Below are 16,934 nucleotides of genomic sequence, written 5' to 3' on the forward strand. Positions count from 1 at the left end.
TCTTTAAAATGATTAAAAGAACATGGATATATACACACACTGATATTTTCAGAGTAAGTTAAAATTGCATCCTTGAAGAGATGCAAAACTGCTCTCTATAAGCATTGATCATGTGTGGTTATGTGAACTTGGAGCTTTTTATAGAGTAAAAAGGCACTAAAATTTGATGTGCTCATTGTTGTCATTTGAAGATGATAGCTGAGTTTGGAGTGTGTGTGTGTGTGTCTGTGTGCGCGTGTGTGTGTTTAGGCAGGGCCAAAGACACAGCTCTATGACCAGCAGTGTTTTCCACACTAACTATATATATATGGATTGTGCTTTGCTTTGATGTTATAGATGTGGTTTGCTGGGCTTTTCATTGTTTGCAGTTCCACCTCTGGCTTTGCTCAAAGTGAACCACCTTCTGACTGCTCCATTTTTGTCTGGCTAGATCACTGTTGCTGTTTCCCAGCATTCCACAGAATTGCTTTGTTTAGAAACTGGTTCTATTATACAGCCCTGTTACTCTGCTGCTGACAAGAAATTCTGAAACTTGAAACACAAGTTGTGTGTGTGTGTGTGTGTGTGTGTGTGTGTGTGTGTTCTAGGAGGGTGGAGATAGAAAATGTGCTTAAAAAACTAGGCAAGAATTCAGTTCCTTCTTACTTCCTGTGTAAGAAAAGACCTACGAGTGTATATATAAACATATGAGCTCAGTCACATTTACACATTTAGATATGTAAAGATACAACCATTCTGGGAGACTGTAGTGCTTATTAATGCCTTGGTACTTCCTTTCAAAGGTAAGTGTGATAGGAGTGCTGCTAAGATTTCACTAACGTCACCAAAAAAAGGTCTTTTCCTGGCTGGTTGATTTCTCTTTACATTCTGAAAGCACATTCATTATACAGAGGTGGATAGAGCAGGTCAAAGGCAAGAGTAAAGAAAAGGGTGAGGTAGTTCCCAAAGGGAAGTATTACTAATACTTTACACTGCAAATAAAATTTGGAAAAAACTGGAAGTGTTTTTGAACTGGCACCAGATGTCTTTAAAATATATGGATTTGTCATGAGAAGAGAAGGTGACTTAAAGGATCTATGTAGATGGGGATAAGGAAGTTCAAACATTTTTTAAATCCCAAGGCTTAAAAGTTCTTTTGCTTGGACCTGTTTCAAGTCAATATTTATACTGAAATTTTTTAAAGTATATAATTTCAAACCAAGAAACTGAGGCAATATGAAGGGAGCAAATATATATTTAGTAATTTTAAAAAGTAGGCATAGCAGAGATTTTAAAAATACATTCTTCATGTAACCAATTACATTTGACTTCTGCCATATTATCATATAGTGTAACATTTGCAATGAGGAACCTCAACATAAATTAAAATGTTACTGAAATTTATTCTCTCCCTAGAAAATACATAATTTCCATCCAGAAAGGAGAATCTATTCTTGTATTCCGCAAAGAACAACTGGCCATAATAATGCCTTAGAGGGTTTTCATAGCCAGGGTGAGCACTAATAATCACTTCTACATAAATGGATCCAGTCATTTAACTGATTGGTGAGGTTTCTTAATGTACAAATATAGATATGTAGGTATAGATATGTATACACATACACACATGTGCACTTATGTAATTTTAAATACATACATATCTATACATATGTACATAATTTAATACAAATACATATAGTGGATACTAATACTTTTATGATCTGTGCCCTGATACTATTATTTATATTTCTATATATATGGATTTCAGGTTTGCAAAATATTTTCCCCAAAACAACTGTGTGAGGTTATAGACTGTAAAAGTATTAATACTCACACTTTACAGGTTAATAGGTATACAGAGGGGAGCTGATTAGGATATCCATCTAATGAAGAAAAGTAGCAGGTAACAGAAAATGAGGCGTTAAGGTTTAAAAAAGGGGTGCTTAACCTTTCTGTGTCATGGACCCTCTGATAGCCTAGCGAAGCCTATGAACCCTTTCTTAAAAGAATATTTTTAACTGTATAAAATCAAACATACAGGATTACAAAGAAGTCTGTTATGTTTAAATAGTTTTCAAAATATTTAAAAACTTAAATTCAGAGACCTCAGGTTAAAGATTCCTGTCTTAAATGAAGTATAAAGCTGTTACTTTTTAAAAAACAAAAATTCTTTCTGAGGCATAAAGAAGTATCTCTGATAGAATTACTTGGCTGCTAGCCACTGGCTAGCCAAGGATCAGCAATGCATGTGGTCGCCCCCAAGGGTCAGGTCACAGTAGAGGGAGGGAACAGCTGGAGAATGTGACCTTTGGCCCAGAGAAGATAGTCATCTACAAAAGAAAAAAAGAACCCAGCCCCAGAGAAGGAATTACTCTTTGTCTATGTTTTGTGTGAGAAATTTCTTTCTTCCCCCTCAGCCTTGGCACCTTACATTGGAGCTACTTGCTTAGCAGGAAGCACTGAACCCAGTAGAGAGCTGCTCCAGCAGCTGAGGCAGGAGACAATTCTTAGGAGTCTGAAATCTGATGGCTGAGAAGAGAGTTGGCCCTGGCTATTCAGAGTTAAACCATGGAAGAGAACAGACCAGGAAGTGGTGCTAAGAGACTCGCCTTGCAGAGATGCTACACAGATCCCAGGGAGGGGTCTCTGAGAGACTCATAGTCACATAAATTGCAGGTTTATGAAGCAGGACTTGAACCCAGGTCTCTTGATTCAAAGTCTGGCACAGTATTGACATGATCAGATCTGTGCATAAAGAAAATTAATCTGGATGTAGTATGAAAATTGTATCAGTAGGGAGCAAGATTGTAGGCTTAGAGATAGATACTGGTTAGAGGAAACTCTTACAATAATCTATGAGAGAGGTTATTAGGGCTTGGATTAGAGTGATAGCAACAGGAATGGAAAAGAATCAAAGGATATTTGCAAAGGAGGTTTCAAATACAGGTAATCAGGTAAATAGTAATGCCATTGATGGAGATATGGAAGGAAGGAGGAGCAGCATATTTGGGAGAAAATATAATGATGAGAAGTTCAGTTTTAAATATGTTCAATATTTGGGAACATATGGTGTATGCTCTGCTACTAACTGGATGACCTTATTAAAATAACAATCTTTTTTCTTTATTAAAAATTTTTTTTATTAACACATTTTTCTTTCCATCACCAAACCCATTGGAAAAAACAAACAAACAAAAAAAGACAAAATAAATATGGACAGTCAAGTAAAACACACTTCCCCAATAGTCACTCCCAAAATTTTATGCCTCATTCTGCATCTGTCAGGGGGGATAGCTGCTCTATCCTCAGGACCCTGGAATTGTGGGTAGTCATTTTCTTGGTCAGTGTTCTGAAGTATTTCAAAATTATGTGTCTTTACAAAGTTGTTATTACTATGCAAACTGTTCTCCTGGATCTGTTTACTGTATTCTGCATCATTTCATAAAAATTTTCCCAGGTTTCTCTTAAATTGTCCCTTTCATCATTTCAGTAGCAATCTTTTTGACTCTCAGTTTGCTCATCAGTAAAATGATAGAGGAATGGACTGCAGAGAAGATCTATTTCACCACTTAAATCAACTGATCACAGAATCATAGCTAGGAATAATAATTGTGGGAGGTAGGTGGCCTGCCTTACCTTCCACCATGGTGAAAACTGGTTGATAGAACTAGGGATATTTGGCTTAGAGAAAAGAAGAAACAGGTGGAGCACATCAGCTGTGTTGAAATTATCTGAAGGACATTTATATGGAAGGTGGATTAGGTTTGCTTTTCTGGTCTTACTTGGCAGAAGAGGAACAACAGGTAGAAAAGTGCAAAAGGAAAATGTAGGTTCGGTGTAAGAAAAAAAAAATCCAAAACAATTCAAGATATTCCAAGTGGAACAAGCCACCTCTGAAGGTAGTAGGTACCCTTGGGAATGATGTAAAGGAGATTTTTTAAAAAATGAGATTCTAAGACAAGAGGGCCTTTGATGTCCCTTCTAATTCTAATATTTGGTGATTCTGAACTTGAAGCCTCTACTCCAACAATGCTAGTTCACTTATCCTTCTCCAAACTGTATTTATGCTTTCTGTAATCATTCAGTTTTGTCCCTGATCTAATTTTTTCTCTGTCTGTCCACATCCTATCCATCTTTCAGTACCCAGGGTGGCAGATTGGAAACACATTGGACTTGAAATGGCAAAGACCTAGGTTTAAGCCCTAATTCTCTGCCTTAGTAGTTTGTAACCTTGGGCAAAACACTGAAACCTCTCTGAGCCTCAGGGTCCTCATATGATGGATAAAATAAGGATAGTAATAGTTTAACTACCTAGAGTTCACTGAGTTGTGAGCATCAAGTGTTAACCTAAATATTAAGTAAATGTTATTTGTTGCTGTTGCCAGGAATGCCCAACTTATATAAAGTAACAAATAAAGTAAACTTATTACATAAAGTGATAAGTTCTCTCCGACTGGAGGGGTTCAGAGAGATGCTGGATGACAACCTGCCAAATATTCTGAGGAAAAGATTACTGTATGAATGGACAGGGGGTTGGGCTACATGACCTCGTAGGTCCATTCTAACTCTGTAAGTTGGTGATGTACTAGAGAGAGCCTCCTCCAAGAAACCTTCCCTAACTTCTCCAACAGTGATTTCTTCCTCGGAATACAATTCAATTCAACAACAATTTATCAAGTATTTTCCTTATGCAAGGTGCTGTATGCTAGGCACAAGAGATATAAAAATAAAAACCATTCACTGCTTTTAAGGAGTAACATTCTACTGGAAGGTTTCACTACATGTAAAAATACAAATCTGACATAAAAAACTCATGCACAGAAGGTGGCACCTGGTTGAGCCTTGAAGGAAGCATAGAAATAGGGATAGGAGAAAGCATGTTAAGCTCAGTCCAGGTTACCAGCCCTGGAGAGAAGGCCGGGTTAGGGTTTCAGTAGAAAGAGTATCAGATCTGGAGTCAGAGAGTCTGAATTCAAATCCCCATTCTATTATGACCTTGGGAAAGTCATTTAACTCCTCTAGGCTTTAGTTTTCTCATCTAGAAAACAGAATGTCCTGGACTGGCCAGTTCTCAATCTAAGACCCCATTGCACTTCAATGAGATTTTTTAAAATGTCATTGAGAGTAACTCAGTAGGGACCATGTCCTACACTTTATGTCTTTATTATTACCTATCAGATGCTCATTTAAAGAGTCTGACAGTTCTTCTTGGAGGCTCGTCTCTGTCCTTTTGCTGAGGGTATAGATCAGGTGTGAATCATACACATAAAATGCGTCCACTGTATTGCTCATCTTAGCAGTTGTTTCCTGCTTAACCACTGGCATATGGCAATGGAAAAACCATCACTGAGCTATAAGAAATATTTCCCTTTATTTTCAGAGATGTGCTGGTCATCATGCTCTTCACTCTCCCCATCTCTGACTGTGCTGTTACAATAGGGATACAGATGTATGCGTTAAAGTTCTTATGGCAAATCCAGTTACTGGGCAAGTCCTGAAGTCAGTTTTCACATTTAATACTTCCTGTCTTTTCCTTTACGCTCTTGTCATATGCTCAATGCTTGAAAAACATCTTTTAAAAAAACACATTTTTACATCTTTAGAACACAAAAAGTGTCAGATATTCCCTTCCGCCCACCCCTTTTGCACTCTTAGAACTTAAAAACTGGCCAAAAGGAAGTTTTATAAAATGAATAAAATATGTGCTGAGAGCAGAGGCTTTATATGCCAAGAGTCAGGCTGGAATGGAGTTTTACTACAGTTAACATTAACTCCTAGAAAAGAAAATGGCTGCTCAAGACCTGTACCTATATGTTGTCCTCAATGAGAACCAGAAGATTTTCCTGGGGATTGGTTTTTCAGTTTACTACACCCAAGTCTTGGTTATCCAGTTCCCCAAGAGCCTCTTGTTTTTCTCTCCCCAAACAGACCTTGTGGCCACTTCACAGCTCATTTGCACCTCTACCAGAAGGTGGGTGGTGATAGAAAGTGGAGGTGAAACTCACATCACTAAGTCTGGCTGCTCATTAGCAGCTCTGAAGAAAAAGAGATAGGGATAAGGTTGAAGCCATTATCATCATTATCATCAAGAAGCACTTATTAAATGCCAAGGTTCTCAGTAGGGGCTGAGGAACCCTAAGGTAAGTAAGGCTTTGAAATGATCTGTTCTGGGCTTACTTTGAATCCCAGCACAGACTTGTGGGGGATGAGTGTCAGGGAGAGAGGGGCACTTACTTGTTTCTGCACTCCACTGAGGTGCTGAACCTTGATGATGAGTGAGGCAGTTCGGCCCTTGTACTGGATTGTTCTGATAAAAGTCCCAGCACTGTCCACACTGAATGGCTCTGACCAGCGCCAGTTCCCCCAACCTTCAATACAGATGTGTAACAGCTGGAGAAAGAAAACAATAATCGTCTTAATGCCAAGCTGCCAACAAAAATCTAGTTCTGAACTGAAAATCTTACTGCTGGGAAACCTTCCTATTTGTAATATTCAGCATCTGTTTTCTTTCTAACCTGTATTATTCATCCACTTTCAGCTTATTCAACCATACTAAGAATAGCAAATATACTACATAGAACCAATGTGGCTTTCCAGATCTTGTTTTAAAACTTGTAAATAATTGTGCTATCAAATTGTAAAGGGTCTGTTGAGCTTTTGAGAAATGGCCATTTCATTAATCCGGAGGGCAGGAAGGTGGAATTGTGAGATCAAAGGATTTTGGTCTTGGCCCACAGTATCGTCTTCTAATAGCTAGAATGTAATTAAGGCTAAATTTGGTATCTAGTTATTTTTTACCTCAACCTGTCATTTTTTTCTTATTTTTCCCACAGGGTAGACAAGAAATTTGGGGACATAGTTCATTTGTCTCTAACAGTATGTAATATCAAATCAGAAATTCTGCATGCTTCTGGAGCAAATGAGAAGAAAATGTCTTTTTTTTTTTTTTTAAAATATAGTTTGTACCGGTTACTACGTGCATTCGAATGCTTACGTTTTACATATGATGGAACAGAGACCTGGAGAGGGGCAGTGACTGTATCAAGATCACATAGGTAATATTAATAATACAAGAACTTAAACTTTGAGTTTATAGAACACTTTGCATACCACAACAATTCTGTGAGTTAATTATTGCAAGTAGCAATAGTAATAACAATAATCACTGCTCATACTTATATTGCTTTAATCAAGTTGGCAAAATGCTTTACACATATTACTTCAAATGATACTAAGGACTCAGTGAGGTCAGGACTATCATTTACAATGACTACCAATTTTACAAATGAAGAAACTTCGCATTAGAAGCACAAGGCAGTGTAGTTGTTGAAATGTTCATTTTTATCATGAATGGTTATTGAGAGAACAATCACAAGAAATAGAAGAAAACATAGCAAGTACAGGTTTATAAAAGGAAATACTACCTAACAAGTAGAACTATCTCCCCCCAGCCCAAAAAAAGGGCAGGCCTTAGGAGGTAGTGAGTTCTTCCATTGGAGGCCTTCATGCAAAGCCTTGGATCTGAACGAGTATGTACTTCTGGGGAATACTGTCCAGGGAATTTGGGTTCCTGTCTCAGTTGGAGGAGATGGCCTTTGGGTGGGGGTGGGGTCCCTTTTTCCTCAAGATCACCCAGCTAGTAAGTGATCACGAGAGGAAAGTGAAAAGAGATCTTTTGGACTCCACATGCCACACTCCATTATGCCAGACTCTTTTCCTATTTTACAGATGAGGAAACTGAGGTTAAAAGGGGAAAAACAATTAATGACTGGCAAGATGTCTGAGTGATGGAGACTTAGCTCTGTTCACTTGTACAACTTCAAAACTACAGTAAAGGCACATAAATGAACCTTCAATATAATGTAGGGGTAAAAGAAAGCAAGAGGAAATCTGCAGAAAGAAAGAACCAGACTACAATAATGACTAAACCTCAGTTTATGTGTTCCTTAATTTTTTTGATTTTTTTTTTTCTTATTCTCCTTTTTTTGTCCTTTATTACAAGGCAAGGCTCTTTGGGAAGAAAAGGAGGGAGGGATATACTTCGACAATAAAGGTGATATAAAAATCAAAAAATAGCAATTAAAAAATTTTTAAAATAAAGCCCCTCCCCCTCAACTCTCCCAAAAGACAAACATATGCATGTATGGAATAACAGGACTGAAACTGCTGTCTCTAAAGCTTGGTAGCCTTTTCTTGATCCTCGCCTTCTGGTCATGCATGTTCCCGACCTTAGTTTCATCCTCATTTTTCACTCTTTCACCTCATGTAGCAAAAACAGTTTTGTCAAATGTATTTTCACAACATTTTTTATATTGGTGTCCTTCTCTCCAGGGACACATAAGGTCTTAGTATCTCTTGCCTATACTAATGTGAGAATTTCCTAATTGTTCACCTTGCCTTGTCTTTCTCTTCTACGATCCATCCTCTATCCAGCTGTCAAAGTGATATTCCTAAAGCATAACTCTGACCGTGTTCTCCCCTGCTAAATAACTTTCAGGGGCCCCTTATTAATTCTAGAATAAAATACAAAGTCCTCTGAAGTCAAGTCAACAAGCATTCATTATTAAATGCTATGATAAGCTCTGGGGATACAAACCTATGAAAAATGAAAGACAGTTCCTGCCTTCAAGGAGTTTATATTCTAATGGGAGAAGTCATTGGGGATGGAAAGAGAAGAAGGTAAATTCTAGAGAATGAAGATGGATGGATGAATCTTGGGTCTTTCTCAAAATAGATGTTAATAGAAGAGGAGAGGGGAGACACAGAAATAGAGGAAGACTAAATCATGTCTGATTTCCATCACTTCTCAAAATAGAGATTCCAGGAATATACTCAAACTCTCAAATGCATCTATGATTTCATTGTTCTGGATATTCCCTCCAACAACAGAGTCCACAACTTATCTATGCACTGACACATCACCAATTCATCACAGGGAGCCTACCCAATGTTCTATAAGCTTTTCCTTTCTCCTTACAACATGAAGACAGCAATGAAATACTAGTTACCAGGTGACAAGCCCATCTTTTCTTCCTATTAAAAATTTCCCTGATAGCCATAATGTATTATAGAATATAATGCAGTAAAAATTATGATAATAAATGAAATATGAGCAAATGATTAAGACCTAAATGGAGAATGAATAGACAACTTACTCAATAACCAGTAAATAAAAAGTCAAATCATGGAAACAATAACAATTTTTTGAGAGTTACAGAGGATATAGTTAAACCAGAGGAAAACCTTATATCCCCAAACGCTATCTATCCCTAAGATAAAGGAAAACCAAATTAACAAAATAAAAATGAAAAGGGAGGAGTGTTGCCAACAAAAAAAGGCAAATAAAGAAAACCATCAGGAACTATTTTCCTGAATCATTTAGCAACAAAACTGAAAACTGAAATGGATATGTACAAAATATAAAATGCCTAAACTAACAAAACAGGAAATAGATAAACCTAAGCAGCCTAATCTCAGAAAGAGAAATTGAATAAGGCACAAATGAATCCTAATGAGGAGAAAAACAAAAACAAATCTTCAGGTTCTGATGGATTCACAAGAACATTTTATTAATCATTTTAAAAACTAATAAACATTATGCTATATATTACTGTTAAAGAAAAAACACCAGAAAAAGAAGGCACACTACTCAACACAATGAGGCAAACTTGGTTCTGGGTCATGATTTCCAAAGCAAGAGGGGACAATAAAGTAAATAGGAACAAAAACAGGAAGAAAATTTGTGTAATAAACCATATTAAGTCAACAGGCATTATTTAAACTCATGAAGTGATAATAACAAAAACAAGAAAAAATTAGAGATTATATGACTGAATACAGAAAAAAATTCTTTATTAAAATGCATTGCTCATTTATGTTAACACTAATAAGCAGAGAAACAGTAAGTTAGTTAGCTGACAGATATTTATTAAGCATTTTATTAGGCATTGTGCCAAGCCTTGGGTTAACAAAGAGAAGAAAAAAACAATTTCTGCCCTAAAGAAGCTTAATTTCTAATGGAGGAGACAAACCTAATTAGGTATGTAGAAGATCTATAAAAAGTAGACAGAAGGTCATCTCAGAGGAGAACTAAAGGATCTTTCCTTGATATAATAATAATAATAATAATAATAATAATAATAATAATAATAATAATAATAGCATTGGTATAGCAGCTTTAAGGTTTACAAGGTTTTATCTGATAACTCATTTGATCTGATTTAAAGCATTTCCCTAAAACCAAAAAGCCACATTATTTCTAACAGAGAAACATTGGAAGCTTTTCTGATAAGGACTAAAGCAAGAATGCATACTAGTTATTTGGCAAATAATTATTTGAAACAATAATTATTGACTAGAAATATTAACTATAAGAATTAGATAAAAGAAAGAATAAATATATCGTGTCTATTCTTTCACTAATCTTCAATTGTTCCCTGTTTATTGGCTGCTTTCCTATTGCCTATAAATATGCCCCAAGTAGCTCCCAACCTCAAAAACCTCTCATTTGATCTTCCATCCCTGCTAGCTCTCATCCTATTTTTCTCCTCCGTTTTGTAGCGAACCTCCTTGCGAAGGTTCTCCATAATAGGTGCCTCCACTTTCTTTCCTTTCCCTTAACTCCTTGCAATTTGGTTTCTGATCTCATTATTCAACCAAAATGACTCTCTTCAAAGTCACTGATGACTTCTCAGTTGCCAAACTTTTCTCAATTCTCACTCTTCTCAACTTCTCTGCAGCATTTGCCATTGTCCACCATCTTCTCTTTGATACTCTTTTCTTTCTAGTTTTTTTGTGAAACTCTTCTTTCTTGGTTCTCCACCTACCTATCAGACTGCTGCTTCTTTGTTTGCTGATCTCATTCATGTCATGCCCACTATGGGAGTCCTTTTGTACTGGATTCTCTCCTCTCCTTCCTCCATACTACTTCATTTGGTGACCACATCAGTTCCCATGGTTTCAATGATCATCTCTATGTAGATAACTTATACATCTTCTTGATCAGAACCAACCTCCCTCTCACATCTCCAACTGCGTTTCAGACATCTCAAACTGGGAGTTTTGTAGACACTCTAAACTCAACATGTCCACATCTGAACTCATTGTCTTTCCCCTCAAGTCCTTCCTCTTCCTAACTTTCCTCTTATGATAAAGGATAACACCATTCTTCCATCACTCAGTCTCACAACTCAGCTGTCATCCTTTACTTCTCATTTTCGCTCACTCCTCATATATAATTATTAAGTCTTGTTACTACCTTTTTAATGTCTCTCAAGTATGCCCTCTCCTCTCTTCTGATACCACCACCACCCTGGTGTAGACCCTCAATTCCTCATGCCTGGTTTATTATAATAGCCCACTGTTCGTCTCCTAGTCTTTAGACGCTGCCCACTGCAGCCATCCTCCACTTAGCTACCAAACCAATCTTCCTAAAGTTTAAGTCTGATCATATTGCCCTCTCCATTCCAGTGGCTTTCTATCACCTCCAGAAACATATACAAAGCACTTCATTATCTGGTCCATTCCTGGCTTTCCAGTCTTCTTATAACTTATTCTCTTCCATGTATGACACATTGATTCTGGCCTCCTTGTTGTCCTTGTACATGCCACTCCATCTCCAGACTCTCAAATATTTTCCTTGGCTGTCCCTCATGCCTGGGACCCTCTCTCTCCTCATCTGTACTTCTTGGCCTCCTTCAAGCTTTAGCTAAAATCCTACCTTCTGCAGGAAGCCTCTCCCAGTCCTCCTTAATCTTAAAATACTACTCCCAATTTATCTCACATAGAGCTTGTTTGTACATAATTGTTTGCATGCTGTTTCCTCCATTAGACCCAGGTTCTTGAGAACAGAGACCATTTCTTCGCCTTTCTTTATACACCCGGTATTGTTACAGTGTATAGAACGCAGTAGGTACTTTATAAATGCAAGCTGACTGAGTGATAAAATGAAGCAGTATGGCATAAAGATTTGGCATCAGTCAGGATGACCAGAGTTCAAGTTCAGTCTTTGACACATACTGGCTCTGCGACCCTGAACAAATCTCTTAACCTTCTACTGTCCCAGACAACTTGCTAAGATGAAAAATTCCAGAACACTTGCTGATCTGCATTGGCAGGAAGTAATTTCTTCACCAGGCAACTCCCTACACTGATGAAATTACAAATCTGGACATGTTTGGAGGATACGATGGTATTCAGGAAATTCTAGAGGATCAGCAAATTTTGAGGAACTTCAGACAAGTAGCAAAAAACAAAATAAAACACCAAAATAATTTCTGTTAATTACTGTTAAATTCTGTTCAGACAGGGGAAAGATAGAAAAAGAGCAATTTCACTAAAAATAACAACAAAAGGCATTAATTATCTGCTAGCCTATAAATACCACATGCCAGATATATATAAATTCTGCTACTAAAAAAGTTTCATTGAAATAAAGGAAGATCTAAATAAGTTCAGAGATATTCAATGTTTTTGACTAGGTCACATCAATATAGTAAAACTAATAACCAGCTAAATTAATCTGCAGGCTTGCACAATTCCAATTACTAATGGGATACTTAATAGAATCAGATGAAATATTAATAAAATTCAGAGGGGAGAATAAAAGGTCAAGAATATCTAGCAAAATAATGAAAAAAATAGGAACAAAGTCTTCTTTATAAACCAAAATATTCTTATTTGTTGATGATTGCTAACAATAAAAAACAAGAACTTTTTACTTAGCCAGAACCATTGGGAAAATTGCCTAGCAGTTTGGTAGAAGCTGATTTTAGAATAGCATCATATATCATCTTCCTACAGGAAAAGGAGCCAGTCTCCAATAGGTAGGTGGTCAAAACATATGAGTACTTTTCATGAAAGTGTAAATTCTAAAAGTGCTCAAAATCATTAATAATCAGAGAAATGTTAATTAAAACAACTCTGATCAAAATTTCATATCCATTAAATTGGCAAAAAAATTCAATGTTGTCAAGGGCAAGGAAAAACAAACACTAATTCTGCAGTGCTGGTGCAGCTGTGAATTGGTCCAACTGTTCTGGAAGACAACTCAGAATTAAGCAAGAAAAATGATAAAACTGTACATACCCTTTGCTTCAGAAAAACCACTTTGGGGTTAGGAGGTTACCAACATGAAAAAAAGATTGATTTATATAAAAATACTCACAGCAACACTATTTGTAATGGGAAAATGTTGGATACAAAGGGTGTACCCAATGACTTGGGGAAGTCAATTGTGGCATATAAAGTTAATGGACTATTAATTGTTCCATAAGGAATAATTCAAAGAAATGTGAAAAGATCTGTAAGAAGTGATGCAGAATACAGGAGAACTGAAAGATCAACTAATATGATGTGAAAACTACATCAGTGAAAACAGTCTTAAAGAACAACAAAACTCACTAGACAATGTTGCTGCTAAGTTATAAGGCACCCACTTGATCCTTCTTTTAATGAATGCTAAAATCAAAGTATTAAGGCAGTCTATACTAGACAACTGAAATTACTCTTTTCTGCTGCCTTGCTTAACTATTTTTAGGGATTGTATATTGTGAGGTTTTCAACTATGAACTCAGTAGAACACTATATGACGTATTAAGACAAAATTTATTAACATAAAAAGGGTGAAAAATAATGCCAGTGGAACATGGCGTCTTAAGCCATAATTTCGTAGCCATTAGTTTTCTTTCAAGCTCAGTCTTTCAAATATTTACAACAACCAGTCCTGTTTTGCTTATAAAACACAAGAAAATTAGTTCAGCTGAATATGGGTAGAGAAAGGACAAAATAACTGCTCCTTCAGAAAGTGTATTTAAATTAAATTTAAATGAAATTAATTAAATTTAAATTAAATTAAAAATAATTAAAATACAGAATACTATGTATATGGGATAAATAAATTTAGAAAACACACACAAGTAGCAATGGTATAATGGGGTTATAACTGCTTCTCAAGTCAGAAGTCTTGGGTTTGAGTCCTGAATTTCCCAATTGTTAGCTGTGTTACCCAGAGAATGGCATTTTATCTCTCAGGACTTCCCTTATCTGTAAAATGGACAGATATGTGATGCTTACTTTATAAAGTCCTTTAGTGTAGAGTGAATGTTATAAAATGAATTACTATGATTATTATTAGTGTCATTAGTAGAGAATTTGCAGAAGTAGTATAATACGAGCTTTTTGTGTGTAGTGAACTATTATTCATTTCTGCCTCTGTACCTCACTGCAAACTGCCTTCCACATAGCAGGTGCTTAATAAGATTTTGTTAAAGTGAATTACTACTAAGAAGCAATAATCACAGTATCCCAGAAGTTATGTTTTCTTCCACATCAAAATAACCATGGTGCCTCCAATGGACAATCTTCTCTTAAATAAACGCTTTTCCTTATTTATGTTAAAAAAACAGTTCTTCCTAAAAGCATTATAAAAGTGTTGTCACAATGTACTAAAAAATAATGACATTAAGAAAGAGGAAAATAAAGACCAATTACAGTAGCTGGAAATTACTATAATAAAAATGTCAGTTAAAAAATTTTTTTAGATTATTTGGTTTTAAGACTAAAACAAGTTTTCCTAAGTGCAATGATGAAGATCATGGGTTGTCACAGGGTGATTCTTTTTTTATGTTAGTGCAAAGTTAAATGAGTCCCTAGCAGTAGTTGTTTTTTGGAGCCCTAGAGGAAAGATAGTTAAGATTTCAAATGACTGTTAAATGCTGGCTTACCAGCTACAAAAATATCTAGGAAAGCAAATACCTTGAGGGAAAATATGGTTCTATATACATATACCCTGACATAAAAGTGCCCAGAGTGTCTTTGATGTTTAAATACTGGTTACAGAAGAAAGAAAAAACAATAGCCACGGTTGGAACCATTTCAGTTTTTTATAGTGGCAATTGGGAATAGAGCTCAGAGCACACATAAAACTAAAAGAAACAAGAAAGCTGTTTACTTTGGAGAGACTAGTAGCTGGAAATGACAAAGAAATAATGAGGTAAGGTACTTAAGGGTCAATTCCAACTATATTTTAGTGAAAACTCCATTTGCACCAAAGAGATTTACTATTTAGAGAAGAGATAGAACTGAAGACTGTTAGCATTTGCATATGAACTCAGTTTTCAATAGTCCCCATGTGGGACCAACTCACTCAATGACTGAATGTCACCAAGGAATAAATATACTGTCAACTCTCGTTTGGCAGCTACTCATTATCAGAATGTTGGCACAGCAATGACTGTTCTTTGAATTATGAAAATTCAGATGCCTTTGGAATCAGTTCCCACAGAAAAGAAACAAAGTGAAGAAAACATATTTGTCACACTCCTTCCCTAATGTGCCATTAGTTGAGTTTTTGTAGTGCTCGGTCTCCTCATAAAAACATCTGAATTCTACTATAATTAGACTCATCCAAGAGCTTAAGGAATCTCATACATTCTTAAGAGAGAAAGACTGTATTGTTTTTGCTTGGAAAAATCTTAAAAGGTTAGAAAAAGAAACTGAAAAGCTATAGGGAGTCCTTTATTTACTTTAGCAATAGTGACCACTGTAGTCCAATGATAAAAAGATGATGTGCATTTGGGGTCTACACTGGGTCCACTAGAGTGCAGGTGAAGGTGTTGAGGTGGTAGAGGGGGAAAGGAAGGAGTTTTGCTTTCACTTCTGTTGAGGTTTCTAAAGTTCTAAAGTAGAGGCTGTGAAATGAATTCTGTTGCTGCTGGACATAAGCCCTGGATTTCCTCAGTTTCATATAGTCACTGAAATGTCTTCACTTGAAAAACAAACACTTATCTATTCCTAGGTCCCCTGTCCCTGTACCCCACCTTTCACAAATCATAAAAACAAGATTAAAATTCTTAGAACTTGTGTTCAAGAGAAAGTTCATTCACCCACTCATCCACCTCATTCATTCATTTGATGGAGCTTCACTGGAGGCATTCATAAGGCAACTGAGAGACAGAAAAGTTACTGAGAAGTATTTCCTGTTCTCAAGGAACTTAGCAAAAGAGATGTACATAGGTAACTAACACAAGATAAAAATAATAGCTAACATTTATATGGTACTTCTCATGTGCCAGGCATTACGCTAAGTGCTTTACAATTATTATCTCATTTGGTCTTCATAACAACCCTGGGAGGTAAGTGTTATCATTATCCCCATTTTACAGATGAGGTAATAGAGACAGAGGTTAAGTGACTTGCCCAGTGAGTAAGTTGCTGAGTCTGGATTTGAATTCAGATCTTCCTGACTCATGGCTCAGCTCTCTATCCACTGCGCCAAGTAAGTAATAAAAAGGAAGTGTGAAGTCAGTGACAAAAGAGAATATAAACCAAGGGTCAGCACAATTCAAAGGAGAGAAAAATCAATTCTGACTGCAGCAGGGGTTCTTAACTTTTTCTTCGTGCTACGGACTCTAGCAGTTTGGTGAAACCTATGGGCTCCTCAGAATAATGTTTCCAAATGCATAAAATAAAATTATATAGGATTGCCAAGGAAACTAATCATATCGTAAGGAAGCTATCAAAACATACTGTTTTCTAAGTTAAGAGCCAAGTTAAGAATCCTTGGACTAGAGTGTTCAGTGCAGATTATGTAAAAACATGTGAACAGAGTCTTAACAGATAAGTAGACTTTCTAATTATATGCATGTGGGAAAGAAAAGCATTCTAGGTAGAAGAAATGATGTGGACAATGGTATGGAGGTAATGCAAGGTGCATTTGGGATTATGGGGAGTCCAGTTTGGTTGGAGAACAGAATAAGAGTAGTAAGAGATGGCATTAGAAATGATGGAAAGTCCTAAATGCTGGGGTGAGGATTTTATGTGCTTTATTAAATGGGCAATAGAAAGCCAATGAAGAGTTTGGAGCATCTTCAAAGTATATGACATAATTTAAAAATTACTTCAAAAAGATTAATCTGGAATTGGTATGCAAGATATAAATTAGAAAAGGAAAAAGA

The 16,934-nt window shown here is 36.3% G+C and overlaps 1 protein-coding gene across 11 annotated transcripts in view; it reads right to left on the reverse strand.

Moving 5' to 3' along the window:
- The window catches only part of VPS13B (vacuolar protein sorting 13 homolog B), a 1,048,068-nt gene that overhangs the window by 65,846 nt on the left and 965,288 nt on the right, over positions 1-16,934 (reverse strand). For all 11 annotated transcript variants that reach the window (XM_072606881.1, XM_072606871.1, XM_072606867.1 and 8 more), the window contains one exon: positions 6,214-6,369. In XM_072606881.1, the coding sequence (XP_072462982.1) occupies positions 6,214-6,369 (156 nt within the window). The remainder of the gene's footprint in view (positions 1-6,213; positions 6,370-16,934) is intronic.

Source organism: Notamacropus eugenii, chromosome 4, assembly GCF_028372415.1.
Source record: "Notamacropus eugenii isolate mMacEug1 chromosome 4, mMacEug1.pri_v2, whole genome shotgun sequence".
Lineage (NCBI taxonomy): Eukaryota > Metazoa > Chordata > Mammalia > Diprotodontia > Macropodidae > Notamacropus > Notamacropus eugenii.